Source organism: Scatophagus argus, chromosome 1 (assembly GCF_020382885.2).
Source record: "Scatophagus argus isolate fScaArg1 chromosome 1, fScaArg1.pri, whole genome shotgun sequence".
Taxonomy (NCBI): Eukaryota; Metazoa; Chordata; class Actinopteri; family Scatophagidae; genus Scatophagus; species Scatophagus argus.
In genome coordinates, this window is record NC_058493.1 from 2286165 (window position 1) to 2303683 (window position 17519).

General features: G+C 39.8%; 1 protein-coding gene across 1 annotated transcript; it reads left to right on the top strand.

Moving 5' to 3' along the window:
* The first annotated feature begins 278 nt into the window (after positions 1-278).
* LOC124059327 (cortexin domain-containing 1-like) lies at positions 279-17015 on the top strand. The gene is made up of 2 exons (XM_046389264.1): positions 279-541; positions 15995-17015. Exon 2 carries the CDS (start codon positions 16064-16066, stop codon positions 16244-16246), a length of 183 nt encoding a protein of 60 aa, XP_046245220.1. The 5' UTR covers positions 279-541; positions 15995-16063; the 3' UTR covers positions 16247-17015.
* Positions 17016-17519: the final 504 nt, after the last annotated feature.

Consider the following 17519-nt stretch of genomic DNA (forward strand, 5'->3'; position numbering starts at 1 on the left):
TGGGATATGCTGGCAATAAGAAAAAATATATAGAACATTACCACACTTCTCATTTAATGCAGCTTTAACCTTTACCCTAATTAAATCTAATCTTAATTCTAATCTTAGTCCTAAAGTGAAGATATAATTCCAAATACAGAAGAAAAAAAAACAAAAAACTAGGAATTGGTTGTCTCGTGACAAGACTACACACATGTTTCAGAGAAACCTCACAACCCAAGCTGAGATGTGATGCCATACACACTTGCTGCACAGTCAGGCAGCTGCAGGAGCAGGAGCAGGATGTGGATGTGTGCAGCACTCTGCTCTGCTCTGTTTGTGGGGCTCAGTATGCAGGGAGGGGATGCAGCAGCCACCAGTGACTCTTTCCCCCCAACTCTTCATCCATCTGCCCGCCTTCCATCCATGCTTCCCATAAACTTGACACCCTCCCGCGACTCCTCACCTGTCTCCCTCCCCTCCTTCTCTTTTGTAGCGGTTCCTCAGTGCAGACCGGGAGCCGTCCTACCTCCAGCAGCAGTGCAGAATGTGAGGGAAGCAGGTAGGAAATCCTCAGATTCTTGTCTCTGGCTTCTTTCTTTCTCTGCACTGAACAGGCAATAGTTGTCCATTTGTCAGCGCGTGGTGTCACACAGGCTGTGCTGGGTGATTACAGTCGTTTGTGTTCTGAAGTGTCTGTGTGGGGATTTTCTAGCAGATATCTAAGAGGCTTTTATAAGTGTGCAATATTCATTTGTGCTTTGAGGATATTAGGTGTGATTTGAGGGCAGAATCAGCAGTGTAAATACTAACTGTGATTGTACTTCTCCTCTTCTGGACTGGACTGTTCAGTCCTGAATTTGGTTCAGCTAAATATTCCTCGGCTGGTGAAAAGGCAACTTTCTGGTGACTGCTAAGCACCACAGGGACATCAGAAGCACATTATTGTCACTATAGCTGGGATAAATAGCTTGCATAATAATAATAATCAAAGATGTTATCGATTCAGTGTGCGCTAATCATTCTTTTTGTTATTATTGTTTGTTTTCCCTTCCAAAATGACCCATAGTTTTCTGAGCTTTTAGTGGCAGTGGAACAAACTGTGAGGACAGTGCTTACAAATTTGACATGTAACTCATTTGGAGTTGTTTTTGTGTCTACCTGTCCAACATTGATACTCTCCTTCCTCTAGTTTAGTCTCCTTATTAGCTAGTTGTAGTCTGTTTTGCTGTTTGGAATTGTTGTAAACAACGATTGGAGGGGGTACAAATGACAAACCTCACTTGTTCTTCTCTTGATATATGAAAAGTTTTCCAGCTTTCAATTTCATTTTCAAACACTGACCTTCTGTAACTTCTCAGAGGGGATTTAGACCAAAACCAGCCCTGTGTTCGAATAATGCCAGTGGTTGTGGTAGTCGAGTCGTGTGGTTTTAGGTAATGTGGGATAATGACATACAGTCCAGGAAGTGAATTATATAGTCCGTTAGACTATATACTTCTATGGTCTAGTCCTCTTTTCCTCCCTTATGAGGACTTGTATATAGCTGTATATTGTACTGTTTTTACTGTGCCTTGTAAATTGTTCATTTATTTTACCTTGATATTTTTTTGTAACTGTTTTTGCACACTTTTTGCTTTTTGCACTCTTCTTCTGTTCTTGTGAGCTGCCACAACAAGTGAATTTCCCCACTGCGGGATCAATAAAGTTCATCTTATCTTATCTTAAGTCCAGTTGGAACAAAAGATTAACGCATTTCAACGCTTATCAGAAGCGGCTGTGTTTATGATTTAAATGTGTTATGATTGTCATGACTGCAGAAATTGAGAGCGTGGACTTGAGAGTTACAGCTAACCAATGCAATGCAGAGCAGAGCTGAAGCTGATATTCTACAGGAGGGGGAAAAAGATGACTGAAGCAACTGTAACAGTGACAGCCCATTTTGAATGACTGAGTTTGAACACAACAGTTTTATCATTGCTGTGTCTGCACTTTAGTTTTCCTCTCTGAGCAGCATCATTAAATATCCTTTTTACATATCCCTACTCCATTATCTGCTTCATTTAAACCTTTTTAAAAAGGAAACATGCTGCTTTAGCAGACGGGTTAGAAAAGTAGAGACAGACTGAGGGTGACGACTGATAATATTCATTATCTGTAGCTATTTTAACAGCTTTCGTTTCATTTCATAATTAATGCACAAGGAAAAGTCAAGCCTGACCTCAAGCAAGACACGCAGTGCAGCTTGTCTTGCCTTGTTTGTGTTGGTAGGTGAAGCTGTGAAGCTGTGAAGGATAGTTGGAAGTCTGTCCACTGCCTGGTAGATGTGAGAACAGTTAGGTTTAATTTAAAATCTTGATTTACCAATAAATAAATGATAAATGATAAATGATGGCCTGTGGATACAAACACAACCACACACCTCTTGTCTGCCACAAGTGATTGCAGGTCCAGTATCTAAATTCTGCATCATGAACAATGCAGTATGTACGACATACCATGCTGTTGCTAGCTAGCTAACCAATAAATCTTAGATCTGTGTCGCTAAAAGTTGAAGACTGAGTGACTGATGGATGGGCGTCATGATATTATTTGTAGGAACTGGTTGGATCAAGCACAAGAGTATATGTAGATCTAAGAACTGAAATGCTGCCAGATTAACACAGCAGCAGCACAAACTATGACATGCAAAGAGCTCATCTATATGCACAAAGACAATAAAATCAGTTTACTGTAGTAAGAAACCGAAGGAGCCAATATTGTGTTGCAGAGGAGATTCTTCTCATCTCAGATCAGTTTATACAAACTGTTGTCTCTTGTGTATTTGTATATTACAGTGTGACTGAGGCAACAGAGATTAAAAAACCCTGTACAAGCATTTTGTACTCAGAATTTATTCATGTTAACTGCAGGGATGAATAAATGAATATCCAGCAAATAGCTTTTCATACATTATGCCTCATCCGTCCCGTCAGCTGTCCCCTTTCCTGACTCCTTCTCACTCTGCCACTGACCGTGCTCTCTACTTTGTCCTCCCCTCCAGACTCTCTCTGTCCTCTCCCCTCTTGGCAGGCTCACCCGTCCCCTCCAGTGACATTGTTGTCTAACACAGTGCATGCTGACAAAACCATCCTATAAACCACCTCCACGAAAGACAGTGGTGGAAATCCAAGCACTCTGAGGACCTCTTCAAGGAAGGCTCTTTCCTTCCATCCAGTCCACAAAAAACTCATTTCTATCTTACTGACCCTCATTCATGCCCCAACTACACCCACCTACTTTCAACCATGTAACTTTGTTAAACACTTTAAAAAAAATTGTTACTGGGTTTGTATGCTTAAATTGTGTATTCTCCACTATGACCCACAATGCTCACATAACCACAGAGATAAACACTCCTATAGCATTAGCTATTGATTTGGCATGGCATTTTTTTCTTTATTAATTCCTGGTGATGTCGTGATCTGTCACTACATGCGATGAACACATGAACACAACATTCACAAACAAGCCCAGGAGGGAAGCTCTGCTAAATGCTGCAAAATGTTCACAAGCAAGAGACGCAGATTCAAGATTCAAAGAGGTTAACTGTCATATACACAGTATCAACAAAGGGTCATCTGAGCAATGAAATGCTAGTAGGCAGACAAGAAACTCCAAGTAGACTTAAAATAAATAAATAAAAACACAAATAATAAGTAAAATAGAAGAAAATAAGAGAAGAAAAAGGGAAACATTATATACATTATGGAAACAGTATATACATGTGCAGGAAACAGTATTTACATGTGCAGGAAACAGTATTTACGTGTGCAGGAAACAGTATTTATGTGTGCAGTATCAGACCATGTGTGCAATATCAGTGTGCAGAGTAGGTGAAGGAGATGATATGATAGAAACTACTGGTTTAAAAGTCTAATGGCTGAGGGGAAGACACTGTTTAGAGGTCTGGTAGTCCATGCCCGGAAGCTCCGGTAATGTCTGCCAAACAGCAGCATTGAGAAGAGTCTGTGACCGGGGTGAGTGGGATCTTAGGATCTTCGATGCTCCTCTGTGCTTTTCTGAGTCATCATGTGTTGAAGATGCTTTGCAGAGAGGGGAGAGACTCGCGGTCCGCAGCAGAGCAGCAGCTGTACCGGGTGCTGATGGAAGCAGCCAGAACGCTCTGAATACTCCACCTGTGGAAGGTGCAGAGGACAGTGGTGCTCAGTCCTCGCTGATGTGCACACAGAGGGAGGACACAGGTGACACCCTCCACTTCTGACCTCCTGATGAATATGAGGGCAGGGGGAAGATTCAAATCATTGTTTATAAATATATGTTTCATTAGTGTAATTAATAATAAGCATAATATAACAGTAATAGTGGTGATGTAAAAACAGTTGCAGAAGCCATGGTGCTTGTATATATATAAATACAGAAATAACAGTTCCTCCAGATCAGATGAACAGACCCTTTAATGGCCAAAAACTTGCCAAAAAGCACTTTTTGGGCATTTATTGAAAGACTGAGGTTATCACATTGTGTAAACTGAGCACTTGACATTGTAGTAGTAGTACTAGTAGACGTATTCATTCCTGTTGTGTTGGTATTTGTTACACTAGTAGCAGAAAGCAGTAGAAATGATACAGTATGTCACCTTGGAATAACGCATATAAATGGCACCCTGGACTTCGGATAAGGTGTAAAGACTTTCACAACACCAAGAGTGGCTGCATGCAGTTTTTCAGTGATTTGTTTGCCTCTGGTGAGGAGGGACGTCCAGGGTCATCAGCGATGAAAGTAATAGTTGAGAGGACTGCTGGCAGAAACACAGTGTCACTCCATTAAGATCAATGGCCTATTTAGAAAAGATTGCCATCACTGATTCAGGCCCGAGAGGTCCTGGTAGACACTGACAAAAGCCCAGTCACTGTAAATGTGGCTGCAATACACAGTATGGGGTCAGGTCTTGTTAATACAAAGAGATATGACTGAGATATATAAGGAGAGAACAACAAAGTTAAATTGAACCCCACAGTACGTTTGAAATTCCTCAGTTCCACATACTTCTGAAAAATGTTTATATTTAATATATATAAGGTTACATATTAAAGATTCTAAATGAGTTTTGAACTTAGAGCCATAGGACCAAACAAATACTTATTATGTAAATATATAGTGGATTAATGGGGTACTGAGCTGAAAAGGAAATCAAACTCCCTCTGTGCTTTGTTTGATCTGAGCTTCTCTGTTCAGTGTTTTGCTAGCAGGACTGACCATGTGTCCAATATGAGTCCCTTCATGTGAGACTGTTGGCCCTTCAGATGTTTATAAAGAAACCAATGTTGTGTTCACTTTTTCATTTCAAATCTAATCTGCTGGAGTACAGTAAGAACATGAATCACTAACCTGATACTGGACAGGCTGCAGTGTATTCCTATTGGTTGCTCTACTCGAAGGACCTTCAGTACATAAAATATGCTTCTAATGCTGGCTGTCCATGTTGCAGTGGACTCAGCTATGTGTAACCATGTTGTACTACAAAGATAAAGATACAATTAACAGATGCAACAAATACCATAATGAAGGTCTTGTTTAACACCATTAGATTGTGCTACCATAGTCTATAATGAGAATGCAAGGTCAGTAATCAGTGCTTCATTGTTTGTAGAGTTGTATAATGCATACTACTGGGCAGAAACTGTATAAGAGGGGTCATCTTTGTTTGTGCATTGACCTGTTGGTATTTATCAGCATCTGACTTTCACATCTGGATGTCTTCTTGACATTTTAAGATGAAGACGATGACATTGTTCATGTTCATATCATCAAGTGAAGCTACTGATACTATTTCTGTTTGTGACTCACTCATGCATAGCTCGGTGTGATCAGCGTTTAACAGTCCTCAAAATGGAGACCCTCAGTTTCATTATAGTTTCAGAGTTGAACCATCACAGTAACCTTTGTGATAATGAGATTATCTGCAGTGGTAAGAGCAGATTAACGCACTGTTAAGTAAGACGCAGCCATAGTTTCAGTTAATGACATGACAGTGAGAGTTAGTGTTGTGTCTTAGCATCAGGGCCAATGTAAAGAGAGTATTTTTTGAATCTCTCTATCTGTTGGTACCTCGGCAGCTACATAGCTCACCTAAATGCCTAAAAATGGCCCTGAGTGAAGGACTAACACCTGCACACCAACTCCAAACAGCAGGGTTATTTAGATGGATGATGTTTTATCTCCCAACCAGACAAAAATCCTACTGGGCCACTACACATAAATACATTTGTGGTTTGGAGTTGTTTTAGAGAGTTAACCAATTGTACTTTGATTTAGCTTTACCTTTACAACAAGCAAAGGCTTTCAGCCACTGTTATATACAGTATGTTACTTGACGTTGTCCAAAGAGAAAGGACAGTGAGAATATCAAAACCAGGGCCAGAGATAAATTCCACTGTTTGTTGTTTGTGCCTGCAAAGAAAAGCTGCTAGTTAACTGAATTTACATGGGAGTGGATTTCAAGGATGGACTGGGAAAAGGCAGTTTAATACTATTTAATGTATTGAAAATATCAATTATGATACTTGTCATTTGTTCATGGTTTTCCTATTTTACTTTGAAATATACACCTGCACGGTAATGTGCAGATTTTATCACATATTTATTGCAGTCACCACTTCAGCATCTCATCATTTTCAAGTTTCTATGGTAAATGAACAAATGCTACAAGCAGGTTTCCTGGAAAATAATTTCTGCAGCGTGGAGTCGACCTGATGGAGTGTGTATGTCACACTCACTGGTTACTGTGCGTGTGTGAGTGGATGAGTCATTCTGACTGATCAAAGCTTACTGCTCACTGCTCTGCTCACTCTTCTCACTGCATGTCACGGTGTGTATGTACTGTGCTCTCCTGTATGTATTAGTGTGTGATTGTGAGTGTATCCTCAGGGACATAACTGTTGTTACTTGGCCCCTGAGAGCTGGCTGATGGGATCTTAAAGGAATATTCAAGCATTTTGGGGTCTGAGAAAATGGCAGATGGATTAAAATATCCCATTGTATTAACAGGGCTATTATAGGACTCTACTTCCAACTATATATTTTGATTTTTGGATTGTGAATGCACATGGTAATAATTTTTCAATCCATATTGTTCCATACAGAAATAAAAGTGCTTAGAACCTTACAACCATATAGGAATCTTCAGCTTTTGGTTTCTGGTGGAACCCTTTATAAAGTGCACAGAACTGTGAAACTTGGAATCTGTAAATAGCTCAATCTTTTATGAGAGGTTCTTCAGAGAACTTGTCTGGAGCCTAATGGTCCCAGGCAACCCTTTCTGGGGATTCTACTCAGAACCTTTCCACTCTCTATCCTTCAAGAAGCATTGCTTCAAACAAGATTTCCTTAAGCAAAACAATAAACTGAACAACATGACCCCGCGACCCTGACAGACAAGTGCTATAGAAAATGAATGGATGAACAACATGACTAAGCTGAACACCTACATGACCTCCTGCCTTCTCTTTTGATGTAATTAGATGTAATATTGGACATAAGCAAAAAGGCAACAGATGGTTTACACATTACCATGCTGCAGCTCTGTACTGTAAATGATATAATAGCAGTCTCAGTGGCCCAGGTCGTAGTCTCTCTCCCTCTCTTCTCTCTCTCTCTGAAATGGAGTAAATAAAAATCAAGTCATCATAAACTCAGTGTAGAAAAGATAACCACATGTGTATGAGACACACCAGTTCAGTGCGGTACCCATCATGCAGAGGGAAACATATGCAGCGTGTTCCGGGTGGAAGTAGCTCAGCAGAACTCCTCAATGCTGATGCACCACATGGATCAAACTAGGCCATTTCCTGGGGCAGTGGTGGCAGTTTATTTTTTACCTGCCCAGAGGGAGCTCTGGATTTCGTGTTGATGTCAAAACTATGATGTTGCAATTTTTAAGATATGACATTATGATAAGTACGAGGCAGGCCAGCTGGCATGCTAAGCAGCTAGCCTTGTTAATTGATAAACTGATTCGTAAAGCATATTTTATTCAAACCATATCAACAAAATAAAAGTCACCAAACCATGTTTGTTTGTCTCTCCACAATCACCACACGTATGGTGGAAATAAATAGTCAATCCACACACACATTTGTTACACAACTATTTTTGTCATCTTTCGCGCCTCAAGTCTTGGATCAGTTATCCCCAGCTAAAACAAGCTAAAACAAAGAACCTCTGATGAAGTTTAGGTAGAAACTTTTCGACTGTACTTTGGGGCCCGCATGTTCTTAGCAGCTGCCTCAGTCTACCTGACTGAACTCTTCATTATATCATTTTTCTCTCGTTATCTCTCATAAATGTATTATATTTCAAGATGATAATAAGTATGTGGTCCCTCGTATTCTTGACCTGTAAGATTTCTTCCTAGTGATGTCACAATGGTCACAGATCTTAGTCATAAGATCTGTGTGTATAATGTGTAGTATTACTAGTAGGCTTGATGGCCAGAGCTAAAAGAATTTTAATAAACAGGAATTTTTCTTTAATGACAAGCCAATCACTGGTCATAATCAATATAAACTGGTAAAGAGGAGCAACAAAGGTGGATACTCATTTCAGTGGAGGTCACTACCTGTGACTTCAGCGACAGTTACAGGATGCTGAGGCATGTGAAGACCGTAGAGCTTCAGCCTTCCCTGTGTGTTTTATATCTGCTCTGGGGGTCCAGCTGATCTGAAGCACTGCAGCATTTCCACTGAAGCCTCGTTTGTGGGAATTAGAGGGTGGACTTTGTCTTTTTCCTCACCAGCTCCCACTTCAGCTCCGTTCAGCCTGAAGAAGAAAAGTGCGAGGGAGGGTGAAAGGCCGACTTCGATGGCCCCTGGACAGCAGAGCAAACACACAGTGGGCAGGAGAGGGGGGAGATGGTGGGGGCAGAAGGAGAATGACACCAGTCCTCCTCAAGGGGTTTCTCTCCTCCCATCTGGCTCTGCTCAGCACAAAGACAAGTCAATGAATGCGGCAAATACAGCAGATGTGGGCTGTGTCTCACCATACGCCTTCTTCTTCTCACTCACATCAATACTTGTCCCACCATACTTATGTATTATTATGGACAAGTTTAAAAAAAACTTCTTTCCCTGACTTTCCTGAGTTCCAAAGCCATCAGTATACATTAGACAAAATATGGAAAATTGCTCTAATTAACTGATACAGCTTATAAGAGGATGAATTCTTTTAAGGATGTCCTCCTTGATTTTGTCTTGTTGCCCAACACCACTCATACCGTATCACGTCCTCAAACTTCCCTCCACTTCCCTGTTGTTCACATCTTGATCTCTCAGCAGAGTGCTGGTCTAGTGTTTGGCTATTCGAGGGCATTAGTGAGAATTAGGGGTATGAGAAAATAAAATCAGTGAGCATATTTTTTAAGGAAATCTGGATGCAGAGTCACACAAGTCTTAACCTTCAAACAGCCCTTTAAAATTGACTGACTGACCAAAATATCTTAACTTTCTAAAAATGTCCTCACTCTGTTGGTTAATCAGAGTTCTGGTCCTACGAAGCAAGAACATGTGCATGTTCACACACACACACACACACACACACACACACACACACACACATTTATTTCCTTTTCTTCCCTTGGGCTAGCAGATGGGATGTGATGAATGGGAGTGCAGGCCACAAATTTTCACCCCTGTGAATCACAAGAGAACTAGAGGAGGGAAGAAGCAGATTACTGCAGCACTCAAAGGAGCCTGGCTGTGGTGGACTTGGACCTAGATGTTAATATCAGTATCACATTTGTCCAAACGAAAGGGTAATACTCTAAAACTTCCCCTCTGAACTCTCTTCTCTGTTCTCTGACAAAATTCCAACCCGCCTTTTGTTATTCACAGACCTGAACAGAAACATCTCAAGGATTATTCTGTCAAACTACTTCACAAAGCAGATTCAATTTTCAACTATTTCCTGAAAGGCGAATCTCTTTGAAACAGTCTCACAGCCTCAGGGATGTGGAGTGCAGTACTCCAAACGCACTCCAACACTCCAAACTACAAAAATAATATGATATGAATGAAACAGGAAGTACATATGGATTAGGTACAGCAGACCAGTGGGATAGGTTTCAAGAACCTTGCCCAAATATTGAATGTATCTGAATGGAAATACTGTGCCTTGGTGATCCCATTACATTATCTCTGGCACCACTACATGGTTAATATTTTATAAGTGAACTACACTGATTTAATGAGTTAATTATTAGTTTGAAACTAGAAAGGACTTTACACATAACTCAATGATAGCAGGGACGACCCAACGCCAGCCACGTGTTACTGAGGTTCTCCCCACAGTAAGTTAATGGAAAGACACCACCAAAACAGCCTTTGTTTTGATCCCCTGCATGTCTAAATGGTTGTATGTAAAACCACAGCTTTGTGTACGCAAACTAAGATGGGCTGACCGGTGGACCAACGAGCCAGCACTGGTTAGGGTTTAACAGATCTGTGGCTGTTCACACCTTGAATGACCTGTGTGTTTACTACTGAGCTAAATATAGTATAAAAATATATTTAAAATATATTTAAAATTCAGACAGCTGTTTTCCGTCTTCTTGTAAACATATTTTGAAGCCTCAGGAGCCTGGATCAAGTAAGGTTAGCGGTAGATTCTGCCTAATTTGGGATGAACTCAGTCTCTCAAAACAGGCTCATTTTTATGCCCTTTGTGTGGTTAACCTGCTAGAGAGACATGGCTAGACATTTGTTGTTGGACACTGGCTGTATGATATTAATGCTGCAATATTAGTGGGAGGTGTTTCAAGTTTTGTTTACATGCGACAGAGGCAGTAATTTATACACAAGTTAAAAAAAATCAGATGGAGTCTCTCTTGTGCCATGTGGTGATCAATGGTAATGGCTCTTCAATGGACTTCTAATTAAACTGATGAATGGGCTACATAAGGCAGGGACACATGGGAGAGTTCCACTGACTTACAGCTTTGGCACAAAATGCTTTTGGCTGGGCAAGAAAAAGATTATCCTCTTTCCTGGATGGCTTTTTGTTGCTCTGAGGGCATACAATCCTTCAGCATAATCTGACAAAAAGCACTTTATCTTACACTGAGACCGGTGTGGCAGCACTGCCAAGTTTCACCAAAGAAAACCACTGCAAATTTCTGTTCCTAAACATCCTAACAATAGATCAAATTATTATTTGGATAACACTTTTCTTGGGTTCTTGAATTAATTGTTAATTTATATGTAATAAGGTGCTTAGAAGTATAAGATGCTTACTTGACATTACTCGACATTTGTTGAAAGACGATACAAGTGTTAACAATACCATAATAATTCTAAATCTATTGTTGTATTATAAAGCATTTATAAGCAATAATAAGTGCTTATAATTTTTTATAAGTGCATATGTAAAACTTACACAACAGCATTAAAATTTAAACCTTGTACCTGGAATCTGCTGAATATTAATATGTTTGCCTCTGCTGCAGTTACTTTTGCACACTTTACAGATCATCTTGGTTGGATCTTTACTGACTGTGAAAGGCTAACACACAGCACTTTTGTTTTTATGGCTGGAGAAACACGACCAATAGCTTAGCAGCACCTTTTCGTCTACTTCAGCTTCCAAATCCATGTTGGGGTCAGGGGACAGCAATGAGTGGTCAAACACCGAAAGCTAACTTTAGAGGTAGATTAAATAGCAGACATTGCCAATAGTGCTAACAATGGAGCTAACTAGATCTGCAAAGTAGAGCAGTCTTACAGACTATGTAAATTCATGTCAGGTGGAGATGCAAATCAAAACAGTCACTCAAAAGGTAGACGTACTTCTTCTCTGCCAACAATAGGCTATAGGCTAAGTTACAGGGCTAACAGGTGGATGCTAGGCTAATCTTCTCCAGCAAGCTAAGTTTAGCAGCTTAGTAAGTTTGCTAGAACGCCCTTAAATAGCTGTCCATTTGTCCAGTGTGATATCTGCAACCATGTGACACAGACTGACTGACTGAACTGTAGATAGATGCAAAGCTATCTGCAACACACAGTGAGCAGCTGGTTAGTAACTACACTGTCAGAGCTGATGTAGGCTTTGACTTCCCAGGTCCAACAGGAAAACAAAAGACAAGTAACGTTATCATAAACTTCCTCAGCAAACCACTTAAGTTACTACGTGTACCACATATTTTAATACTGTGCTGCATCTTTTCAGTCTGTGTTCTCTCTCTCTCTCTGTTAGATGTTATGATAATGATGATATTTTTTCACTTCCCAAACAAATAATTATATCAACTATAATGTAATTATTAAAATAATTACAAATAACTTGTAGTCCTGCCGTCAAACTGATCAACCATCCTATCTGACTGTGGGTAAGATGACAAATAAACAAATGTCAGATGATCTTACTCATTACCAGTTCTTCCACCTTATTAAATACAGTATGGCATGCTGAACCACTCCATTTAGATATTTTAAGTGATATACTCTAGACTTCTTTTGGTGTTGTGTTTATTTCTTAGCCAAAAGTATTACAGTGTTTCAAGATATTTAAATGCAAAATTCGACTCTAATAACGCTGAAGTGCTCTTGAGAGCTTGAGTCACTTGCTCCTAGCCTTGATTTGATTAGCAAAGTAAGTTTATGCTGTATTTTTTTCATGTAACTCAATGTGAGTGTAGGATTGCCCCGACTTATAAATTTGCTGATGCATGAAGCTGAGGTGAGATTGTGAAGCAGAAAGTCAATTTGGTTGCAGAAGTAGGAAAGTGGAGACAGAGAGAAGGTGAACTGGTGAAGCTGAGAGCTGCTGGCCAAGATGAATGCTGTCTGTCTGTGTTATCACTCAAGCTGTAATATATAATGACAACCAACCAAAAGCCCACCTATAATTGACTAGGGTGATTAACAAGCAGCAATCGTGTGAGTGTTTTACCGCGAACAAACACACACACACTGATAAAGTCCCTTCTCTGGAAGTGCAGGATGGAGATTGCGTCAGTGAGGCAGAGAGACAGAGCTGGAAATAAAGGCTGACTTTGGGAAGGCACAGCTGTGAAGCTCTTTCACACCACTTTCAGCCTACAGTGGTTCAAGGAGCATTCAGATGTTTTAGAAGAAATAGCACAAATAACAATAAACACAAGTAAAAGTCCTGGATTCAAAAATAAAAAAGAAAAAAAAATGTATTATTTTTATTGATGCATGCAATATGTAAACATGTTGCTGTATAAGGTGGAGAGATGGCAAGGTAAGCAGTAAGTACTGCTGTTTCTGAATGGAGTGGAGTTGAAGTGTAATGCAGCAAAAAATGGAAACAGTCAGTTGAAGTACACGTACCTCAGAACTGTACTTAAGCCCATACATAATAAGTCCATAAAAGTGCAGAACCATGCCAGCAGCTTTGTGAGGCAGAGTCAGTATCACAAATGAAGTGATTCATTCACTCACTATGTGCTTCATTCCTTTTCAGGCTTAGCCCTTCATTATACACGCCATTATAAGATACTGACTAACAATGATGTGAGGAAGTTGTTTATGTATTACAATCTTCAAATGTTTTATAAAGTAATAGTACCACAAGAGCTAGTAGCATTTTATCAATGTAGTCTATTCCGCTGTAACTAAACACAAACCTGGCAATAAAATGACCCTAAATCAAATCTTTCTAACTCCCCCATCTATCTTCTCCCATTCTAAAATGAGGCTCATAACTACGTCACCAGTCTGATACTTACCAACCCACACAGGCTCCCACGTCTTAAGTCATCTCCTCCTCATACTTCACCCTATGGCACACAACTACTGCGATTAACAGACCCTATTCCAAGTATCTCAGCCATGATATACAGTAGAAATAGTGGTACAATGATACAATTGGTACATGACAATTAATAAGATTAATAAGATCTAATGATTTAAAGGCATTTATTACAGACCGGCATTCTGTATTTATCTTGAGCTCATATTTGTCACTGACATGTAAATGAACTTAATCCAGTCCATCTAAACCAGAACATGCAGGGGTTCAAAGCTCAACTGCATGCTAAACAGGACCTGATTTCTCTGTGAAAACCATAAACTAACTTTAGTTTGTCAGAGAACCTTCTCTCAGCCTCATCTGCTGAGTCAGTGCAGCACTGATAATGAATCTATTTCCACCGCTGAATCCCATTTCACCTGATTTTGACAGAACCTGTTTGTTTGCACTTGCAATCAATACCAATAAATTCTTCTATTTTTCATAAAGCAGTAGCTGTTTTACTGTGTTTTACTCTTTATCCTCCTTCATAAATAGCTCACAACACAGAGGTACAGCTTATGTCATGTATACTCCTATCAGTTATGAATCCTACCTATGCTCAGATTTGCTTCTTTGTCTTCACTGTTGCCTACCTACAACTGTAATTAAGGTAAAAGTATGTGCAAAAATCAGAGTTTTCATGCTTTATTTGAGGAACAATACAAAGATTCAAAGTCTCTGAAGAGTCTTTGAGGTTAATTCCTACCATTTCTACATTTATTAAATTTTATTTATTTATTGTACGTCATTAAAAAGCAGAATAATATTAGAGAACATATTTCTCCTCTTTTGGCTTCTCTACACTGGCTGACTGTATTCTCCTCCTCACATACAAAGCCCTAAATGGTCAAGTGCCATCTTATCTCAAAGAGCTCATAGTACTTTATCATCCGACTAGAACTCTATGCTTCCAGGATGCAGGGCTACTTGTGGTCCCTGGAGTCAGCAAAAGTAGAACAGGAACCACAGCCTTTAGTTATCAAGCTCCTTTCCTATGGAGCTATCTTCCGGTGTCGCCCTCTCTCGCCCTCACTTAAAACCTTTCTTTTTGATAAAGCTTATAGTTACAGCTGGCTCAGGCTCATCCCTAGTTATGCTGCTATAGACTTAGACTGCCGGCGATCCCCCATGATGCACTGTGCTTCTCTCTCCTCCTCTAATTCTCCTTCCACACAAATTCATGCCCCATCAATGCACATCACTAACTTGACTTCTTCCCTGAAGTCTTTGTGCTTTCTTGTCTCATAGGTCCTCATGGATCTTGTCTGGACCGCCTGCTGTGGTTCTGCTTAACACCGACTGTTACATTTCTGCATCTTTATTATAATTATCATTACTATTACTATTATGAATATTATTGTTAACGTTGTTTTTTAGCATCCCATTACTCTTTTATTATTGCTATTGCTATGCATCTCTGTCTGTGTTCCCTCTCTCCCTCTCCCACAACCTGAACGGCCAAGACAGATGGCCCATCTAGAGCCGGGGTCTGCTCAAAGATTTGTTTGTTGTTGAGTTGTTATAAAAAATCATCATGATGCATAAATATGGTTTTTAAAAAAGCCAACATTAATTTTGTATTCTAAGATGACACATAATCCCAGGCTCTGGCATCAAAGTGGATCATATTTCACATTTCACAAGTATTATTTGCAGTATTGTGTCTTTATGTGAATTTATGTTCTGCCTGTACCAAGGTTTGATATTGTATGTTAGACTAATTATATTTTTCATTGAATGTAATTAACCACATTCCTAGTGGCTGAAAGGTCCATGATAATACATACATATGGGCCTACCATTATCCCTTGTTTGTACGCATTCATATTGCTACTGCTAAGTTTGACTTTGTATTATATCTCCTTATAAACCCATGCTAAAAGACTATAATGCAACATTCATAAAATTTTCTGGAACAAACTGGAGCATGTTTCTTCTCAGTGTGTTGCTATGGAAAATACTGATCCCAGAGTGATGGAAGCAGAAGAAAACTGCAAAAAACTCCACCCTTCAACATATTGATTGGAAATCACCTCTAACATTCGAGGGAAATGATGAGATTCACAGAAAAATACAATTAGCCGTGACTTGAATGTGGCCTCTGATATACAGGACATTCTTGTCTTTAGTCCCTGACTTTTCACATCCCTCTGTCCTCTATATGACCTAACATACACATCTTCCTCCTCTCTCTGCATGTCTCCAGTCAGGTCTTCAGGATGGTAGCAGGGTGTGTGGGCGTGTCTGAGGACAGCAGCAGCAGACAGCATCAGCCATGGAGGTGGAGGGCACTACAGAGCCAGCCTTCGTGGATGTGGACCAAGGCCTGACTCTGGCCTGCATCGCCTTTCTCTGCCTGCTGCTGGTGGCCATGATCATTCGATGCGCAAAGGTGATCATGGACCCCTACAGTGCTATCCCTACCTCCACATGGGAGGAACAGCACCTGGATGACTGATACACTCAAGCATACACATGCATAACATGTATGTGTTCCTCTGGGCAATGATACATGACAAATCAGCAAAGTCTCCATGCAGAAAAGGAGGATTCTTCAAAGGTAGTGAAGTGATGCCTCTGTGTGAAAACTATATGACTCCATAATTACATATTTCATTTCCAAAATTAAAAAAAATGAACAAAATAAATTTTAAGTATTTTTCTTTTAATAATACCAATTTAAAGGATTTCAGTTATTCTGAAATGATAAAGGCGGCGCTCAAGAGTAATCATATTTTCCTGGCAAATAACATCTTTTACTTGAACACTTTCTGGTTCTGCTGTGTTTTGAGGCCCTGAACCATTTCCTGATACTTTCCGAAACTGTTTTTATGTCAGTACATGTTCTGAAAGACATTTTTATAATACCACAGAGCACTCTGCATTGGTAACGGTAGAAAAACCCTCTCTGGTACTATACAGATCATTCTGGGTCAGACATATACATACAACCAGACATGAACATGAAAACCCCAAACCTGGTTTGATGTATATTTGATGGACAAAATGTCAAGATTTTGTCCACACATGGAGTCACTATGAAGAGAAAAAAGGGGAGCTGCAGTTCTACCAACAAAGCCATTGATGGAGTGACATTATTACATCTAGAGAGTAAAGCACATAAGCTTGGCTTTTTGTATCTACCTAGAGATGTCTTCAGGAGCCCCAGGGCTGCCTTACATTCCTGTTGGAAAAAAAAAAACATAATCAGTAATGGTAATTGGGCGCCATCGTTGACCGATCGCACTTTCCCTTTACATATGTACAGCCTGGAAAGACCAGAAGATGAACATGAAGAAGAAAAGCAGCAAAACTTGTTCTGGGGCTTTGCTTTTACAGTTTCTACACCACTGGAAAATGGAACAAAAATACAAGTGGCCCATATGCAGACAACCTATCATGACAAAATTAGTAGATAAAAAGATAAACATTAATATAGTTTGACATTGATGGTGTTACTTGTTAGCCTAACTTAAAGCATAACTCTGGTTGATAACAACCAGAGTTAGCTTCGATAGCAGATAGATAGATTGACGTACTCACCGAGTTCATTTCTAAGATCAGCGCTAACCATTTTGATAATCTGGTTAAACTCTTAGCTATAGCTAAAGTCTGAACTCTTAAAACCTGACTGATGTGCTTGTGTTTCTTATCATGCTAGACTTTGTTCTGTTATTCTACCACAACATTTCAAATTTTATTGGTGCATCAGTAGTAATGATGCTCAAAAT

Coding starts and splice junctions, on each gene's coding strand:
- LOC124059327 (XM_046389264.1), top strand. CDS start 16,064: ATGGAGGTGGAGGGCACTACAGAGCCAGCCTTCGTGGATGTGGACCAA.